The 21,021-nt window shown below is 31.7% G+C and overlaps 1 protein-coding gene across 1 annotated transcript in view; it reads left to right on the top strand.

Moving 5' to 3' along the window:
* The first annotated feature begins 686 nt into the window (after positions 1-686).
* The window catches only part of LOC132940159 (uncharacterized), a 59,583-nt gene continuing 39,248 nt past the window's right edge, over positions 687-21,021 (top strand). Inside the window, exon 1 of the mRNA XM_061007603.1 lies at positions 687-1,243. Within this exon, the coding sequence (XP_060863586.1) occupies positions 1,214-1,243 (30 nt within the window). The 5' untranslated portion in view covers positions 687-1,213. The remainder of the gene's footprint in view (positions 1,244-21,021) is intronic.

Genomic DNA, 21,021 nt, shown 5'->3' on the forward strand with positions numbered 1-21,021 from the left:
TATTTTCATAAAATATATACCCATTTAATCTATATCTACATGGATACACGGATGTGTAAACATACGGTTTTTAGATAACTGCGTTGAGATTTGCAGATCGCTTAAAAATCGGTTGACTTTTGGGTAAAAAAAAATTTATAGAATTTCAAGATCGTGTTGGATGTGATTCTTTTTCAGTCGACCACATACCACGTTCGGTCCTCAAAGATGTATATAGGTATAAATTAGTGTTTATACTACGTATATTATTATACCCAAATACCCAATACCCATGTATAATAATACTCGGACGAAGACCACATATTTTGGATTGACGAGACTGCTATAATGTTATATATATATATCTGCAGTACACAGTACACACACACACACACGAGTACACGACACACACGTCATCGCCTCACGATGGGGATCGAAGATGAGGGGTTAAACTCAAAGAGGAATCCAATTTTTTTTTTGGAGTCTAGAATTTGTTTTTATTCATTTATTTTTATTATTTTTTTTTTTTTTTTGATGAAAATTTTGGTCTTCCGCCGTATCGTCAGGTGCTCTGGGCGGCCCACTTTTTTTTCCCGCGGGTACTCCAAGGCGGCGGCGGCGGCGCACAACAACAACAATCATTACGAAACTGGTTTGCCCGGGTTACGGCGGCGGCCACGGCGGCATTCAAGAGCATAATGCTGGCCGGTCGGAGCACATCACATGCGCTCGTCAGCAGCCGCACACGCACTACCATACTCTCGCGCGGCGGCCGTCCGTCCCGCTCCGTCTCGTCACGTCTCGAACTCGGTCGATCTACCAGAAAAATTATAACATTTATCAGTTATCACAACTACGTATGTGTTTATAAAACGTCGTTAACGGATATGTAGTATTTCGTGGTCTTAACGACGCCGTGTACCTCTGTACGATGTATAATAACATGTTGTAACCTCATTCATATTGGGTCTCGACTCGCGGGGAAAATCGTTTAAATTGTACGACATTTTCCGACCACAAACGTTTAGTGCGGTTCACGGGGCTGTACTATGTAATACGGGACCGTCGCTTATAGTAAGCGCTGCGAATGTTTTTTGTCCTATCTCGCCGTACTATTTTCATTTAAACATATAATATTACATTTTCACCGTTTGCTCGTTTTTGTTTATGTGCGCTCGGATAAGACGTGTTTGTGTGTGTGTGTGTGTGTGTGCCCTTTGCAGCGGTCGCATAAATGGTCAGGAAACCGAAAGACGCCAACATGGTAAGCGTGTATTTTGTTTTATTTTATATCAGATCCAAGAGATTGTAGCCCACCGCATGCGCATGTATATAGGTATATATTATTACCTACGTAATGTTTCCAATAGTTATAAGAACCTCAAAGCGTGTAGTTTGACTGAAAAGGAGCGTAGGAACAAGACGATATTTACGATTTTCCCACCAGCATTTCATAAACATATTTTATACTCTATATCAGAAGTGGCTAAAGACACAAATTCTTATACTGCTTATACTATATACTGTGCTGTGCTGTACTATATACTGCTAAAGTTAATCGAAAAGGCACATAGTCTCAAAATCATATTATATAAGTAGATACTTAGTGCATGAGTTTGAAAATTAGTTAAAAGTTTTTAGGTGAAACTGTTTTTTGAATAACGATCTCACAAACACCAAATAAGCAAATAACATCTTAAAATCAAATACTTATTTAGTCGTTTATTTGTTGAATAAATAATAAACAAGCACAATACGATTTTATCCATACAATATAATAATAAATATATTTCCAATATTTAAATACAACTTAAACTGCTTAATACATTTATATTTGCTATTTTGTTATGTTGTATCCTGTATATAAGTATTACTTACTAATTCCCCAACAGTCTCAACATATCATAATTACCGAGTTGTAACCGAGCCAATATTGTAATACTTTTTACACGTTTTACTCATTTGACATCTGTACACTGATGATATATCGATTTATTTTATGCATATTACATTCCGGAAATACTTTATTTAAACTGAGAAAATATTTATATTTTATAACAAGGTTAAACCTAATTGTCTTTAAATCAACAATAAATAATAATCTACCTACTTATTTAAATATACTTTTTTGAAATTGAATTAATTTTCAAACTGTAATATATTACATAGCAGAAAAAATACATCTTCAACTGAATATTTGTTTCTTATAATAAAACATAACTACGCACATATTTTTGTTTACATATTAATTATTATCATCATCAATCAAATTTACAGCTAGATTAAGTCGTAGTTATAAAACCTCGATTTTACTCAAACACCTCTAAATTCTAATGTTGTTTTAATGGTTTTGATTGTTTAGAATATAAACTATAGACTAAAACATTTATATAACTACCAAAACTATAGAAAAGGTTGGCCACCACAAAAAAAATTGTATCATATAATATAGAATATTAGTAGTTACTAGATTGTTACTTTAAGTAATTACAAATGTATGCATATTAATCGATTAAAAATGTATTATTGTACCTATAATAGTATTAAATTTTTTTGTTGTGTTGTACGTGCATTATTTATTCCACAAATTATAACCACTGGCCAACGTTTACAACGAAACCGCTATTTTATATGAAAATGCAAGAATGTGAATTTAATTGCTTTAGCCCAGTTTTTTTTTATTAAATGTCCGTAGCAAATAGATGGGTACCAGATTTTAAGATGAACTGCGTCAGCACATTATATTTTCCTATATATTTTATTATTTAATGTTTGAAAAGGTTGATATAATATGTAAATGAACGGTTATGATATGATTTATTACATTTAATTCTTTCCGAAGATTAAAGACAGAATATTATATTACGTGTTTATAATGTAATTGATTATTATTATTACCTAGTCAATGATCGGAGAACATAAAAAATAAAAATATTATGCTACCTATGAGTAAATTGTTTATTTTATGTTAGAAATTCATTAGTGTTTTTTTATACGTCCGCAGTATGCAATTATTTACATATTAAACAAGAGAAAAAAAACTCGTACAAATAAAATGATAAATAATCTAATTGAGATTTTTTGAACACGTATGAAACTTAACTATAAGCTTCACACTGCAATGTTATCGGATACCGAGACAGTAAATATTAATACCCTCTCATTAGGGGTGTGCAAAAACCGTATTGCAAATAAACTCGAGGTTATACAACTACTAATGATCGGCCACATCCGTAATTACGAATATATGCACACAAATACACAATATATTATGTAGTTACACTATGTTTAATTTTAGTCTATACCAGCTATAGTTATTCTCAGGTCTGTACGTACCTACTTTACACGTAGCATACATAATATAGGTACGAATAAATATGTATAGAGGTACCTATAACCTATTATTATTATTGTTATTTTTTTTATCACGTCTTCGACTAAGTAGTCATAATAATAGTATTGATAACTGTTTTAACAATTACACAGTTGGCCTACAACGAAATAATATACACTGTATGCTTATAAAAATGGTATTCGCAGTAAGATTTTCTTAAATCATTTAATACTATTAGGTACAACCATTATTTTATTTTTATTTTCTTGTAATACGTATGCTTATACATAATATAGCTATAACGCGACTAGTTTGCTTTAGTAAAAACGATGAATTCTATATTGATTGAGCGTTATTATGCACATAAGTATATTACGACGATATGTGGTAGGCCATATAATAACATTATAGAAATATCATGATAAATTAAATGAATTAGATTATTGAATAACTTTCGGGTCCTGTTCATAAATTATATACCTACAGATTTTACGCAATAATATTTTCTAATCGACGGAGAAACAAGACAGGTTCAAGTTAGGGTAAACTTTCTCGATTAAACATGCAATGCTAAATAATTAAAAATGAATCATAATTCCGCATTGCTGGAATTTTACTTGGGAAGTGTAGACTCAACCAGACAAGTATTCGAAAAAAATATTTGTGACAAGTTTTACATAGAATGCTAAAAATATTAAATCGACTTGGTTAAATTATTTCTATTGTGTTGTAAATATTTTGAAGTATTAATTTTTTTTGCGTAATTTAAATTATTAAATATTCCCACGTGTTAGTAAACAGACTACAGAGTATTACAATAAAGAAGGTTAAGTCAATTTCATGTACTTAAAACATAATTTCATGGTTCATGCATATTGCCGGAAGTTATTTTTAGTGTGCATTGGAGTCGAAACACTTTGAAGTTTGAATGTTTATTTGTTTAACAGTTCATTATCCTACTAATTAACATTTAATTGGAAAAATTACTCTCGACACTTTTACAGGATGTCAATTCTATACTTTACATTCAGTATTTTAGTACCTATCACGTTACGCGGAATGAATTTTATAAAGAAATAAAATGCTTGGTTTTGTTAAACGAATGTTCTATTGTGATTAAATACTATTGAACAGTTCTAAGTATATAATGAATCGTAGGAAAGCTATTAAAAATAATAATCTATTTCAAAACGAAAACTGAACAAAACACATTTTATCTGTATATACTATATCTTTATCGGTATAAATTAGTTTTAAAATTTTAAACATTTTTGAATATTTCTCATTTACCGTTTGTGCATTGACCTGTGTACCTACTTAGGTACACTATTTGTAAGTAAACTTCGCTGTGAATAATTCTTTGAAGCAAGGCCACACGCATAAATAATATTTATCAACTATACTTTAAATGTAACTCAGAAAATTTAATTCGTAACAAAGAATAGTGGATCACATTGTTCGTAGGTAATTCACGATTAACCTGGAAATCCAACTATATAATATATTATAGTACGTGTTTCATTTTCACCAATTCAATAGCATAAAATTAATGTTTTCTTTCTGCGTCGGCAAAATTTGAAATTATATGTTTCGAACATCTGCATATATATGAGATGATATAAGATGCTGATAATGCTGTAAAGGTAAAAATAGAATTCATATACTACCTGCTATAGTAGAAGCTCTATAAGAAACTTTAAACAGACGAATAAATAATTTGATTTTCAAGAAATATTTTCATGCACTAAAAACTATTATACATAGTATTTTGTACACGTGGGATATTAATTTATCTTCATTGAGTAAGCGTATATTATTATAGACGCAAATAATTAATAAACATTATAATCGTCAGTTAATTGTTTATCTTTTCAATCTTTTTATTAAAATAATCTTAACAATCATGATAGTTATATAGGTAATAGGTAGGTAAATAAGGTATAAATAATAAGAAAAAGTGTTGATAACATTTTCAACGACGGGCAAACCATTCTCTAAAAGCATTCTGTTACTTAGAGATTAATGTAATCACTAATCAGCGGCTTCTCGTTGGTAAGTACTTATTGGTCGTAGAATCTTCCGTATCTGGTCAGCTCAATAATTATTTACATGTTTGGTCTTTGTATAATATTGTTATAAGCGTAAGGACGAATATGCGATAATGTGGTATATCCCCATGTGAGCTCCAAATATATTATTGTTAACGAGCCTAAGAGATTTTTTTTTTATTTATAATATATAAAAATCTTATCATGAATTACCTGGAATAGATAATACATTGTACCGCCAGTAGGAGGTACTTTTATTACCCAACAATATATTATATGAAGGAATAGCAGAGTTATGAGCATTTATAGGTACGGTATTATTATATAGTGTACGCATAACACATAATATTATACTCTTGCAGTCTTGCATTTTACACTTTCCTTGTGAACTCTGCACGAGTATCATTTCGTTGCGTGGTTATTTGTCTTCTCGTTGCCATTTGTCAAATAACAATTTTTCACCATTGACGTATGAATTAATTATCTGCAGACTACAATATTCTTCTCACCTAATCTATTATAGCGTATAAAATATTGTTGTCTACAACTGTCATTATAACATGGCGCGTATCTATATAGGTATAGTCGTGTGTACATCAACTGGAGAATCACGATTTAGAAACACATAATATATTATATTATTTAAAAACAGGACGTTTCTAAAACGTACATTATTTTCTCGGAAATTATACATTGAGAAGACCTGCGTAGTTTACTCCGTGGACTCCTGCAGACGTAATCAAATAATATATTATAATAGGTACAATATATTATAATGTTATTATATACGATTCTCTGGCCAATAGTTACCGCTCGTTCGTGTTTGTCGTAACTCGTAGCAGTAGCGGCACGCCGAAATAAATTCAGTGGGATAGTGCGTGCAATGCGCATTGGGCATATTAGGTCCCTACCGACCTGAAATTATATGTAAAAATCACATTAAATATTAGATTCGCCGGCGGTATACCATCTATAGGGGGGGGGGGGGGAGGCACCTTTTTAAGGAGAAACAAGTACTAACGAATACGGACAAAAAGTGGCGAAAATCGAGTTTAACGCCGGCTCGGCAAATTCCGACCGTCATCCGTTTCGGATTACTGTTGGAGCGAACTCACTGTAGCCTGTAGGTACCTATTATAATAGCATGGGTAGGTACAACAACAGCAGCAGCAGCAGCATGTAGTATGTATATACTGCACGTGTGCTTGATGGCTGATAGTATAACAATATAATATATGCGTTATCGCAATGCATTATCGACGATGACGAACCGTGTAAACCGATCCGCCGTACGTATACGCATGCATATTCACATGCCGCAATTTCGCGTGGCACACATCTAATATTATGCTATAACAATATTATTATTGTGTACGCGTTACAAAAATAATACGGTCCAGACGCCTTGACAAATAAACAACAATAATAATAGTACGATGTAGGCACGGCGCAGTAGATATACTATAATAATATAATATTGTAATATTTACTCGATGGTCCAGAACAATGCCGAGCCCGCTGAGCGCTGAAACGGGGTCGATCCTGTGTAAACATCCGTCGAATTATCTCCGGTCAAACTCTCGAGGCGTCAATTTATACTGATCTATTATGTGTATAATGTACCTATGTATAGACTGTACAGTCTACAATATACATATATTAAAATTAAACCATCGCCTCGCGTTTAACGGTATTATCAATTCCACTTCGGTATTATTATTATTATTATTATTATTATTACGATCGGTCGTTCTCTCCCCTCCCTCCCGTACGATGTAATACGCGTATATAATTGGATTTTAAATGCAGGTGACCGATGTGTGAAAATCGAACGAAGAACTTTTTTCTTAGCGTCATAACGTCAACTTACGTAATTTACTTACTGCAGCCGTCATTAGTCTATCGAATTTTCGTAATTTCGTTAAACCGACAGATCATATTTCATCTATCGAGTGATTAATTGATCGGAATATATTCCTACCTGACGCTACCATCTATTTATTACAATATGTTATATATTACACTCGTTGTTGTTATTAATAATAATACGCGCGCACTGAGATAGATGGTTCTAGAAAAGCTTTTAAACGGTTTTAGATTTTAATAATGATAATCGAAATATACGTTTCACCTTACATTATAATATACAAATACAGCGAGCGATACGGTTATATATATAATCAGTTATCGGTATGTGTTAAACAGACGCTCGAAGAATGTATTTACGACGTAGTGATGCATTTAACTCACCATTTAGCTGTGCTTTCGAAAAAAAAATATTTCCATACACACATTTTCCAAAAATATCGAGGAAATGTTTAGAAAAATTAATATTTTCTAAGTTTAAATTATCAAAGCATAACATTATAAGAGGATCCCTCGTGGTCGTGGTCCACTAATCTGGTCATCTATATTTTAAATTCGCTTAAGAAACAACTATTTATTCAATCACTGATGTTATAATATTTCTGATAATAAATTGTATTTTTATAGAGAAGTAGTCGGTTTCAAATTAAAGTATATGTATTTATTTAAAAAGTTAACAAACCTAAAGAACTTATGTAATCTATATAATAATTATACCTCCGTAGACAAATAATTGTGTAGTCAGTTGAATGAATGACTGCATAAGTACAGGTGGTGCAAATGACTCCTATACTATAGAAATATTAGTAATATTACAAACTGTTAGATTTTCGAACCGATCAAATACCTTGTGGTTTGGTTCGAATTTATAGTTTACCTCTATAGTTAAATTCAATTATATTATATTCACTAATTTTTTGATAACTCAATATTAAATTTACCTAATAATATAAAGTTAGGTGAAACAAACTGCAAAAATAATAAGTATGATTTTCTAATTATTTACAACTTTGGTTTGGGTTCGATATACAATTTTGATAATCTGGTCCGGTCTGGGTTTAAATGAATATTAATTGCTAGTCAGTTCAAGTTCATTCAATTTTAGGAAAAGTCTAGTTCGGGTTTGTTAACAAAAACCAGCGTTCGTAATAATATCTCATACAACGGCGCGTCATTCATCAGTACATTATATTGCAATGTATCTAATGTCGTGGCAATCATACCTAATACGATGTGTATAGTATATTGTTATTCGTACGTAGCCGGCCGACGTGCAGTTGTGTCTGTATTCTGTTTATTTCTGTATACATATCGTCTGGGCCGATCGACATGTCTCCGGTAGTAGGTACACAGTCTTGTCGAGGCTTCCAGTGTCTTAACGTAAACGATAGTCCAATAATAATAGTCAACACGATATCGTATATTATCGACCATACAAGTGTATTATTATTATTATTATAATTCATCGGTCGCCATTAGTAAATAATATTCGAACGGTGTGTATTGACGCGCTTACAGAACACAATGGACGGTCGGTGCAGCATAACGTCGGAGAGACCATAGTACGTATTATAATATACGCGCGGGACGTGTGTCCGCTCATCATGGGATGTGCCGCCGCTGCATCGGCGAGTAGGAATCCGACCGACCGGCCGCTATTACGACCTCGTGTGTCGGCGGCGGTGCTGTGATCAAGGGGTGTCTAGGGTATTGTTTTTGACTTACGAGCCGACCGGATTTGGACCTTGACGTCTGAGGAGGTGTAACGCGTGTGCCTGTTGGTGATGGTATGTCAGCGTGCAGCGTATTTATGCGTTTTGTCCATATATACGCATAATATTATATTGTATAATAATAATAATAATAATATAACTATAGGTATAGTCATAATAAGTAATGCCATAAGCGCTCCGTTTTGTTTTATTTCTGAAAATTTAATAAAACGTTTCTACTCCATACGTGACAGTAATGATTGATATCAATTTTTGGATCACATAATGTATACATAATAGTTGTTTTTTTGGTTTGTATTTGAAATCAGTAAATATTCTAGTGCAGGGGTTTTCAACCTGTGCGTCGCGGCTCCCAGGGGCGTCGCCGGTTATTATCAAGGGATTCGCGTTCGCAATAGAAACTAAAAATAAAATTTCGGCGCACCAATACATATTACATGTTGCATGTGTGAGATAACCGTCGATAACCGTGTTTGCGATATCGAGTAATAACCAATAAGGCTATCAGGACTTTAATTCCATTTGCTTCTTCATACTTATGTGAAACGGGTTTTTCGGCCTTAGCAGTTATCAAAAGTAAATACAGAGGAAAACTAAATACCGAAAAGGAAATGAGAATCGCACTATCAAAATTTACCCCACGATTTGATGATTTAATGCAACAAAAACAAGCACAGCCGTCCCATTAAAAATTAAAATTATTATTAATGTATTAATTTTTTAACTGTATGTAAAAAATAAATCTCAAAAAAATGTTTCCTATTATTAATACCTAATTACATGTTTATCATTAAATAAAGTTAGATTAAAATTATTATAAGTAATGTAAATTTGTTTATTTTAAATGTTCGTATGGGAGCCGTATATTTTATTTCAAAATCAAAAGGAGCCGTGGACCCAAAAAGGTTGACAACCACTGTTCTAGTGAATTTCTATAATATATTCTATGTTTTATTAAAGAAACACACAATTATATAACATGCTCATAGTCTTAAAAAACGGTTTAATTTTGGTAATTTTGTAAAATTACTTTTATTCACCAATGCGATATTTAGATTTTATTTATATACTATTCATAAAAAATAAATAAAATGATGATATCTAATCTTATTTAACTAATAATATTACATTTTATTTGCTTATATTTATTTAACGAACTTATTCGTACACACGCGTTAAAGTCTTCGTGGTTCCTATCTATATATTATACCTATAACTATGGTCAACTATGAATTTTTAACTCTCCTTCGCTTATCATAGGTACCTATATAGTGACACTAGCTTAGCCTTTATATCGAACTTGTATATAGCAATCGTAAAAAAAATAAGTGTTTTTATAATATATATACATCTATATATAAATGAACTACGCACTAATTATGTATACAAATGTATTAAGTATTTACCATAGATTTTCAAGAGATACCTAACAAAAAAACAATATTAATATCGAATGCCAAGTTTTTCACACGCTATATTATTATAGTGTCGTAATGTTGTTTATACGCGAACAAATGCATTGCAAATTTTAATACAAGAACAATATAACTTTTGTGTGCATTAAAATAATGATCAAAAAAAAAATATATATATATATATATAAATCGAGCAATCGAGACATACCTTACGTTTCAAGGGTGCACTGCAGTTGGAAATTTAAAAGTATAATAATATTTTATTTTATTCGATCGGCTAGCCACTTACTTTATATAAACGAACGGGTAGTCTGCGCATATAATATACATACGATTATAAAGCAACGACAGTGGATTGTTTTAACAATCGTAACAAACATTGTTTTAATTTAGTGGTCGTCCACTAAATAAATTTGCATTAAAATCCCAATTATGAGATGTCGATCGAATTTAGCTAGCCGTATACGGGCTTTCCAAAGATCGACGATTTAATTAAGGTTGCGGGTATCTCCGTCGTAGTTTCTCGATTGGTAGGTGCATCGATTTCGATCTATATAATCAAATAAAGACAAAACGTTGAGTACAAGCTAGGTATATAATATATATGTGTGTACAATAATCGAATTGCAAACGTGAAATTAAGCGTACGGTATATCGTGCACGGAATTCGATTGTTGGAAATGAATAGCGGTCGTGCGCAGACATTATAACCATTACTTCCATCGTCCGGAGTGCGGTCCGCGTATCCACGAGCCAGCCTCAAAGCGCGGTTATGGCTCAACCGCATGATAGGTTCGCTGGATGTAAATACATCTATCGTTTGAATAAAATAAAATACTTTCAGGCCAGAAGTGTTGTTGTTGTCGGACGACTTGGGTTTGTGAATTGAAAATAACGTAACCGAGAGGGCAAGGACATTAATCTTTTGTTTAAATGTTTTCAATATATTATATTGTTGTTTCCAAATTGGAGAAAGTCCCATATGTGCATTCATATTAATCAAGAATCGAGATAATTACTTATATAATATAGTATGTAGTACCTATAAAAAATCAAGGACGATGCACCAGTGCGTGTGGGGCAAGGAAAATGCATACACTATTATAATATATGATGTCATAATTGCAATGCACACACTTCAAATATGAAGTAGGTATATAATATTATGGCTACGAACGATAAAATAATTTAAAATGCACTTACAAATTAAATTCAATGCGATTAACCTTCAATTATACTTACGATCAGATAATTGATGAAAATAACTTATAAGTACCTAGGTATACCTACCTACAAATAAGCTAATTTTTTTTACTATTCATAATTTTGCGATTTGATAACTATATTGATAATTTAAAAGGTTTTATACCATGTACACAAAAAAAAAATGCTGTGGATAGAGTGAAGAGTTCGTATTATGTTTCAAACTGCATTTCGAATGATGCATAATATACATACCGCAAGGGTGCAGTGGAACTTGGTCATGTGGGTTATGTTGTCTGCAGGTTACATAATACGGTCCGTGTATTTATATATTATTATTATCGTTTAAAGGCTGTCTGCGAGGTGTAGTTTTTGTTATCGCCCACTTTCACGTGCTGCAGCAGCATGCGATTCCTTATATTATTATACCTGCAAAGCGGCGCAACAACAATAAACTATGTGTATTAAATAACATACGGAATACGAATCCGACGGTTTTGGGCGCTACCTACCCAGTTAATCTTTCAATAGTTTATAATATACAACACAACCCACGACACTCCCATATAGACGCTATATTTTAGTACGTACATGTAGGTATAATACGTATAATATAATATATCCGAACACACACGACCACTATCGGCCGGACGCGACACGCACTCTGTCATTTTTTCTCCCCGTCCTCAAGTCCTCGAATTACTTCCTGCGTTCAACGCGCTGCACTTGGCGACCACACACTGGAGCAGACTTACAAGGAGCTGCTCTCTCGCGGTCGATCATTATTTGAATAGGAATCAACGCCGCACAGACTCAAGTTACTCGTACACGGGTATATACCTATATATTATTAGATGGGTACAGTGTTCGTCGCATCGTTATATAATGATATACACAAAATGTGTGTTCAAATTACTCGATGAATAACAGCTATTGCAGTGGAAAAATATCTGAGAATATATAATATGTATCATTTATATGCATGCTCAGCGCTACGTAACTTTAATCTATATTTATTTTAACGGTAATATAATCACACGTGTTCAATGCGATGCGCTGATTTCAAAATTAAGTGTATGATTATGTTCGTGTAGGACTGAAATAATAATAATAATAATATTTAATGTGTTTATATTATATATTATATTATATTATATTATATCAAACATTTCAAAAAAACAAACTTTGTTTTTATTTTTAATACACTTCACGCGATCCATAAAACCGAATTTTAAATAACATCTTGATATTATATTATATACCGACCAGCGACACGAATTATTTACGATATGATAATGATACATTTTGGCATGTAAAAATAAAATATATATATAATTATTAACTGAGTGTGTTATACGCGAAGGTGATAATTCTTCGGTTACGATATAGTAATAATTCCTAATCATATACGTTTATGCCTATAGTGAGTTCTACTTCATCACAATCGTGTGCCGCGGAGAAAAATGTAAATTAAGGACCTTCAGAAAAACACCTGAAGAAACCATTTATTATTTTACGAAAACGCCGAAAGAACGCGCGGAATGTAGTTCGTGCGGTAGATCGATACCTATATTATACCTATGTCGAGTATTTTTCTCAACTCGGGACTATAATATATTATATTATATGTAATAGTCTATATGGGTACGAACTTAAATTTATTTAATCGAAACAATTCGATGTATTCTAGCTAAAAATATTTCGGATTTTTGCAAACAATTGTCCTTGTATAATTCATTTGACTGCATATTATGGTGTTTATTACACTCCAAGAACGTCGACGACATTTCTAAAAAGGTTCAACTTCAGCCTCACATACCTATATTGATTATTTACACCATCAGATCATAAAATTACGGAAAATTGGTACCTGCAAAAACGTATTAGTATTACTTCCATTCGCAGTCGTGCGAATTTGTATTATTAAAGTTGCCGAATCATACTTTTTAATTCATGCTAAATATCTGTTTGCCTTGAAATGAAATGACCACTATATATTTAATATGAAATGTCTTTAGATTTAAACAGTATGTATTTACATGATTGAGATGTAATTTATAGTCAGATCTTTTGGCTAGATTGAAAAACCCGTGTTTCTTTAATCAATAATTAAAATGTAATAATTTCGTATTTTTCGCCAATCCACGGTCTCCTTGCAAAATATTAAAATGTATAATTCGATAAAATAATTAACTACCTAGTGGTTATAAGAAATAATACCGTACACACGCAATAAAATTATGATACTTAAATTAGTAATCCCACGTTTAGAGCCTGATACGTGGCGTACTGCACACTGCTCGTGTATCATTTAATCATCGATCATCATAATATACGAAACGCTATGGCTATAATTCTGGTACGTCCAGTTGTTCTCATAAATCACTTCCAAACATAATTTTAAAGGAGATGTGATATTTTATCTGAAACACGCGTGTACTGGCTATTATAATATTATTATACTATAGCGGCATGGCTGATAATATACGTCGCCGATACAAAACGATTATCCGTCTCTCGCGTCGCTTACAGCGGCGGTAGTGTAATATTGTAATGTGCTTCCCTATGGTATATTAGTATATTATGTACCCCTCTTCAGGACGAGGTTCTTGCGGAGTCCAAGGTCAAGGTGACTGTGTTGAGTACCACGATGGTCCATAATATTATATAACGTAGAAAAATATACAAATGTTTGTATAAAATATAAATAATATATTACATTATTTATAAGTTTAACTTAAAGGTGCGGAACGTTTCACAACGCCGTGCCATCATGCGCACCGTGACGTCGTCATGCAGAGTTCATATAATATACATGGAATATATACCTACACTGATGATGAGTTACAGGAGCGGTATATGGTTAGGGGACAGCGTAACCGCCCGCTGGGCCAATGGTTTTTTCGGGGGTCCACCTGGGAACATTATACGCGTTAGCGGTAAGAAAACATCGGAAATGTCTACATCTCAATACTGGCTAGTTGCTGCAATAGAAACCGAGAGCTTATTTTATATGCATTAATTAAAGACCTCACTGGAAATTTACTAGCCGCTTTCCCATATGTATATTATATTGCATTATGTCATTACATGCACTGTGCAGTGAACACATTGTATACGTCATGAGTCAGTATTGTTAACAATAAATTACAATTTATAATCATAAGCATACAAGTCAATTAATCAATTCAGCATAGTTTTATAATAATAATAAACGAATATTCCATGTAAATGAATACAATTATTGTATTTATTCATTTTTCTTAAGATATTAAATTTGGTAAATTTGTTTACATATATTATTATAATACTGGGTGAGTTATGTAAAATTATACTCTAAAAAAATGTATTTCCAATCTTGTCCTCGGTCTTGACTATATATTGAATCCCATAAGATTTTTAATTCTTCGAAAAGCGATTATTTTCGTATGGCATATTTCCAAAATCCTTCGTTCATATACTACATCATATTATAATAAACGTTCCTTTTAAAATATTGGTCACAAATGCCGATGGTTAACGTAGGTATGCTATACCCCCACTCATCATCCCACGTACAAACACTGAAATATAAATTATAAAACAATGTAAATTAAATGACATTCTGATCAAAACGCTAAGCTGTAAATTGTAAAACGAAACTATGTTATGTGTTAACTATGCTATACTATTTTTTCTTTTAAGATATTTTGTCTTACAAATTAACATGTTACTGCTAAAAAACCTATGTTTAACTGGGTTTTATTTAACACAAATATCGATAAAAAAAAAAAAATGCATGTTCTTAATATAAAATAAATATTATAATGTGTATAAATTGTACATAATATACTATTTGAAATATTTAAAGAGGTTTAACAGAGTAGGTACTTATAACATATTATATGATATTTTTCAACTATGGTCTATGACAAATTTACATAAACCTGCTATTATAATAATCTGTTACTAAGTATAATAGCACTAAATTTATTACATGGTTACGAAATAATTCTAAAACATAATATAATAATCATAATTATAGTGGTTACGTATATATATATATATATATATATATATATATTAGGTATTAGATATTTTTATTTATTGGACGAAGACAACTATTATTGTTTAAACTTTGAATAACCGCCTTCGATAACTAGGTATATATTCACCCACATTTCACTGCTGACTATACATTAATAATAAATATGCCAGTGAAACTCCTACTTCATAATATTATGACTAAACTACAGATAGTATATTATAGTCAATCACCGTCATTTAGTAGTATTGTTAAATTTCTTACGAGCAAAAATTGCGCATTTGGTTTGAACCATAATATTCGAACGAATATTTCGGCTGCTAATTAAATATTATAATAAGTTGTACTATTAATGACTTACTTATATGGTTTGATTAGTAGAATATTATTTAAAATATTGTAAGCGATAGTACAGCTACTATACATAGTTTCTGATTTTAAATATTTTTAGCTGTTTGAATGGCAATACATTATCTGCTTTACAATAATTATTATTTAAAGCAAAAAAAGATGATTCTTATTAGGAAAAAAGAAGTTTGTATCGCCACCGGACACTCTTTAATTTTTATAAAAATCCAAGCATCTTTAAATATAGTTCTTTACTTTAAAATTTAAAAAATTAGAATTTTAATAAATGCGTTATTGAAGGATACAAGTGGGAATAGTAGGATGGACATGCTTAGTGAAACACAGTGTATCTATATACAAGTACTGAAGTACGTATAAATAAATGTGACGTATAATACGCAGGTGAATGGTTCAGGCCGGTCATTAGCGTATACCTACGCGGCATCCACTAAACTCTGTTACTAATTTTTTTTTTTTAAAGGAGAAAAAAGAACACCTGAATTTTCTACAGTTAACAACAGAATAATAGTATAATGGTATTAGAGGCATTGTTTTCGTCATCACCCCATCACGTTTTATCCCTCAACAATACAGCATAATAATAATAATATTGTAATAGCGATGATACAGGTAAATTCTTTCTTTTTGTTGCTTTTGTTTTCGTATATATAGGTACCTAAACAAAATTACAGATCGTTGCAAAAGACCGGAGAACGTCGAAACCCACGTCTCAAACTCACACCCCGACTTCCTGTTGGTCGTTGATCCGTAGTTCCCGTATAATCCCGCAACTTATAATATTTTGTGTTCCCGCTGTATATAATATAGTGGTCGGAGTTGACGAGTTCACACGGTACCGAGGTAGAGGCGATAGTGGTTGATCACTATAGGTTTCAGATATCGTATAATATGCAAATAATGATTGTCGACTGTTTGTATAGGTATATACCTATATAATATAATATATATATATCGGTAATTTATGCTCGCGTGTTCTCAATTAGCTATATGTATATATACCACGATATACAATTTAATTTAAATTGCATTTTAATATCATAATCATAATGTTTGAATTACGACTACCGGTTTATGGTTTTTAAATTATAAAATATTATAAAACTAAAAGCGGTTTATTACTGATCGATAATGTAGATCATTTTTTTAACGTAATTTATTCAGAATCAGCTGAATAGAAGTTACAATTTTTTTAATAATTATATCAACAAACGTTTCGTTTAATAGTTCTATATCTTCCACTTTACACCTATATATAAAATATAGGTTCTGAATTCATTTCTCCGGCCTTATCCTCAAAAATTAATGTTTGTTTAGCAAAATACATCGATTTTATGATTTAGGAACATATATCATAATAACTATGCAAGCCATTGTATGTATATTTTTCATATATGTCTTAACAAAAAACCAATTTCAAAGCCTAAAAAAGTTGTTTACTTTGAAAACGTGCTAGAGTATAATATGTTTATGTTCCAAAGATCCACGAAACAAAACAATTGCTGAACATATATATATATAGCTTAATAAGACCCTATAGTACAAGAGGTTAAAGGGCTATAGGAAAAAACGAACTGAATTCAAGCAAGCGTGCGGATATCTACTGACCACAATAAACAAAAAAACCAAGGTCAAAATTAAGCGAGCTAGGATATCGTGAGATTACTAGGTAGGCACACTATCCGTGTACACCATACGCTTATAATATAACCGTTAAGTTACAAATGTGACCAGGGAGGGGATAAATCAATGTGAATATTATATAGGAATTTCTGGAGTGTTCACAAACCTAGGTACACAGAAATACCCCCGTCACGCGACTGCAGATGGTTTCTCGACAAATTGATGGTTTGGAGTTCTGAGCTAGTAAACGTATAATTATAATCGGTCTTAGGATTGTTATTCTCGTTGTTGATAAGATAATATAATATTTGCATAATGCTATATAATACTGAACGATCGTACAATGATATGAAAACACAAGCACGTATCATATCGACTTTTTAATCGCATTCTGAAATAAAACATGATAATTCGATACATTGAATCGGACGTTTTACAAATATCAAGTATGCCGGGGTTATCAATTTCAATGAGATTCATTTTCGAAAATACTTGATCATCGATAAAACAATTTTTGAAGCGGAAATGGATTGTTGATATATAGTCAATAAAACAATGCACTCACGTGCTATATTATCGTTGTCTATGCCGCAATCATAAGCTATTAGAATGTCACATAGGTACGCCTTACCGCGGTCCGTCGATACCTATGGTAATTTGTTTAATTATATATTCACGGGTCGATAAAATTTATTGGCAAAACGTCGCTAGCCAAAGAAACGTCGTAGGATGAAAACAGAAAGTGATTCGATTCATTCACAGAAGAGCGCACGTGGAAAGTAGTTGCCAGCGGGTTCCTGCAGTTATAATAACTTAACACGTCGTCCAACTTTGTTTGGTCATAGAAAATCATAAAAATCTGTCGAAAAGACACCCGGTAGCCATGGCGTTTTCACAATGTGTAGGTATAGATCTCTAAAATTCGTGGGTATTTTGATTTTGTGAAATTATTGTAGAAAACGACAAATGTTACCGTTATCGTTTTTATTGTAACTGCTGTTGTGTTTGTATTGTTGTTAATAAAGGTACGTTAAGTATGTTTTATTTAATTTTATGTTTAATTCAACAATTTATTTAATATCGAAATAAACGCAATACAAATGATGAAAAAATTATAAGTTGCACGTATACTATAATGTTTATTAAAAATGAGCGCGTGTAATAAATTTGTGTAGTATGTATATTATATAGCAACTAATGATCGCACAAAGAGTCGTTTCATGGGTTAAATGATGAAATCGAATACCAAATAAATATTATTTATCGTCTCGACTGCATATTAGTGGTAACCCAACATACACTGAGCAATAATTATTATAGCAGTTTGTATACATTTCAAACGATAATTTGTGTATATTGATTATCTTACACATAAGATATCCTCCATACGGTAGGCATAAATCGTGTGGATATTTGTACGAAAAAAAATATAATAATAAATAAACACCAAGAAACGTTTAACGCGATCGTTGATCCGTATCAGCACTGTTCGCATTATAAAACCTGTTTGTGTTTTCGCTTTTGTCGTTACGAACACCATGTGTGTATTTTGACAAGTCGGCCGCTTAACATCAGTCCGTTTCGCCGCCCAAATAAATCAAACAGCAGTTTTGAATTTTGCATAATATACATAATACATTGATCTAGTCCGCAATCTTGTGTGAACGGACGGATTCTTAGACACGCATCGATAGTGATATTGTAATCACGAGACAAGTTTTTTGCGTCCTACTGACCGGAAACTACGCACACACACCTATATGGCTATATGTGCACACACACTAATTAAACATAATATTAGACCAACGTCGTATTTCGTCAGATAGATAAGTAGATAGCCTACACATAATGTAAAAAAAAAATATCGAGTCGCTATTAATTTTTGGTAACCTGAGATAATACTCGGCAGGTTTATGATGTAATTCGAAATATTATAACTCTAATAATGTTTCAAAATTATTGAAGCTTCCCTATAGGTATGATACCTATTCATAATGAGTACCCTAATATTAATAATAATAATATGTTATATTATCCTTTATGACCGCGTGAGACATGCTCGTGTGTGTTTTTTTTTTTGGTCGTAACCTGTTTTGAACGAGATTTTTGTACAATATTGTTATATAGCCAATATGAATCAATGGTCAACGAAGATATTATGATACAATCTACAGGAGTAGTAGTTCCGTATTTGAATTGAAATAATTTCTTTAAAAATAATTATCCGTTCAATCGTTACACCTTGTTGTATTAATTTTTTCCGCCGTATTATTAGCTATATCTATAATTCATTTTGTTTGGATAAAAAACACCTTATAATCCCAAATAGAAAACTTATTTTTAATTATTGAATACGTAATATTCGTCATGGATGATGTCGCCATTTTCAGTGATTACCACAGACTGAACATAGCAATTAGTAATTACTAATTACATAATATTATATAGAGTAGTTTCCGTTTCTATTTACTGTGGCCTGTGGCCAGTGAGTGCTATAGATGACAACATTTTTGTCGAAATACGTATTTGCTAATTTAAATATAAAAGTGCGCTTTCTATTGCGTAATGGGATATAATATACATGATACATAAAGTGTTATCCAAACATAACAATTTTCTATTTATATTATTATATTAATAGTGTTTCAAGTTTACTGCAACGTTTTATGAATCGTGCATATTTTACATAATATATATATATATATAATATATGGAAAATATAGTCGCTTACAATTTAAATTGAATTTAAACATTTAACCAAATGTAAATAGTATACGATTTACCAATAGACTAATATTTAGGATAGAAATGTACTGCAAAATAGAAATGGTCATAAATAATACATTTATTTTATTGCATGATAAAATATTAAAACTATGCTGTAATATTATGTTTAAAGACTCTTATAATAATCGCTTTAGTTCATGGGACATAGTGTTTCCATTTAACTATTTTCTTATCAATTCACTTTCGACATAATAATATATTATTATTATTGTGTCTACATAGTAGTTATACATTTAATAAGTTAGTAGGTAGGTTAGGTTAGTATAAGTCGAGGCAGTTATCATGATGTTGATTTTTCATTTTTAGATACATTAAAACTATCATAAATTCATAAGCTATTATACCTATTAGGCGTATTATATGACTTCGTTTGTTTTATATATATTTTCCTGTGATACTATCTCGTAATATTTAAATTTATTAATACCTAAAATACAAGATAGCACTAAAAAAGGAATGACGAGCGTTTGCAGCGCACTCAAATGTAAAAAAAAAGCAATATCAATAAGCTGTAAAATGTAAATAGCTAGTCTGTATCATTATCCGCTCATCGACGACCTATCCAACAATCGAAACGGTTCAAATAATAATCATCGTAAGAACACAATATTGGTTTTCAATCAATCGGCAATAAAAATAACCG

This window comes from Metopolophium dirhodum, chromosome 3 (genome assembly GCF_019925205.1).
Source record: "Metopolophium dirhodum isolate CAU chromosome 3, ASM1992520v1, whole genome shotgun sequence".
In the NCBI taxonomy this organism is placed as follows: Eukaryota; Metazoa; Arthropoda; class Insecta; order Hemiptera; family Aphididae; genus Metopolophium; species Metopolophium dirhodum.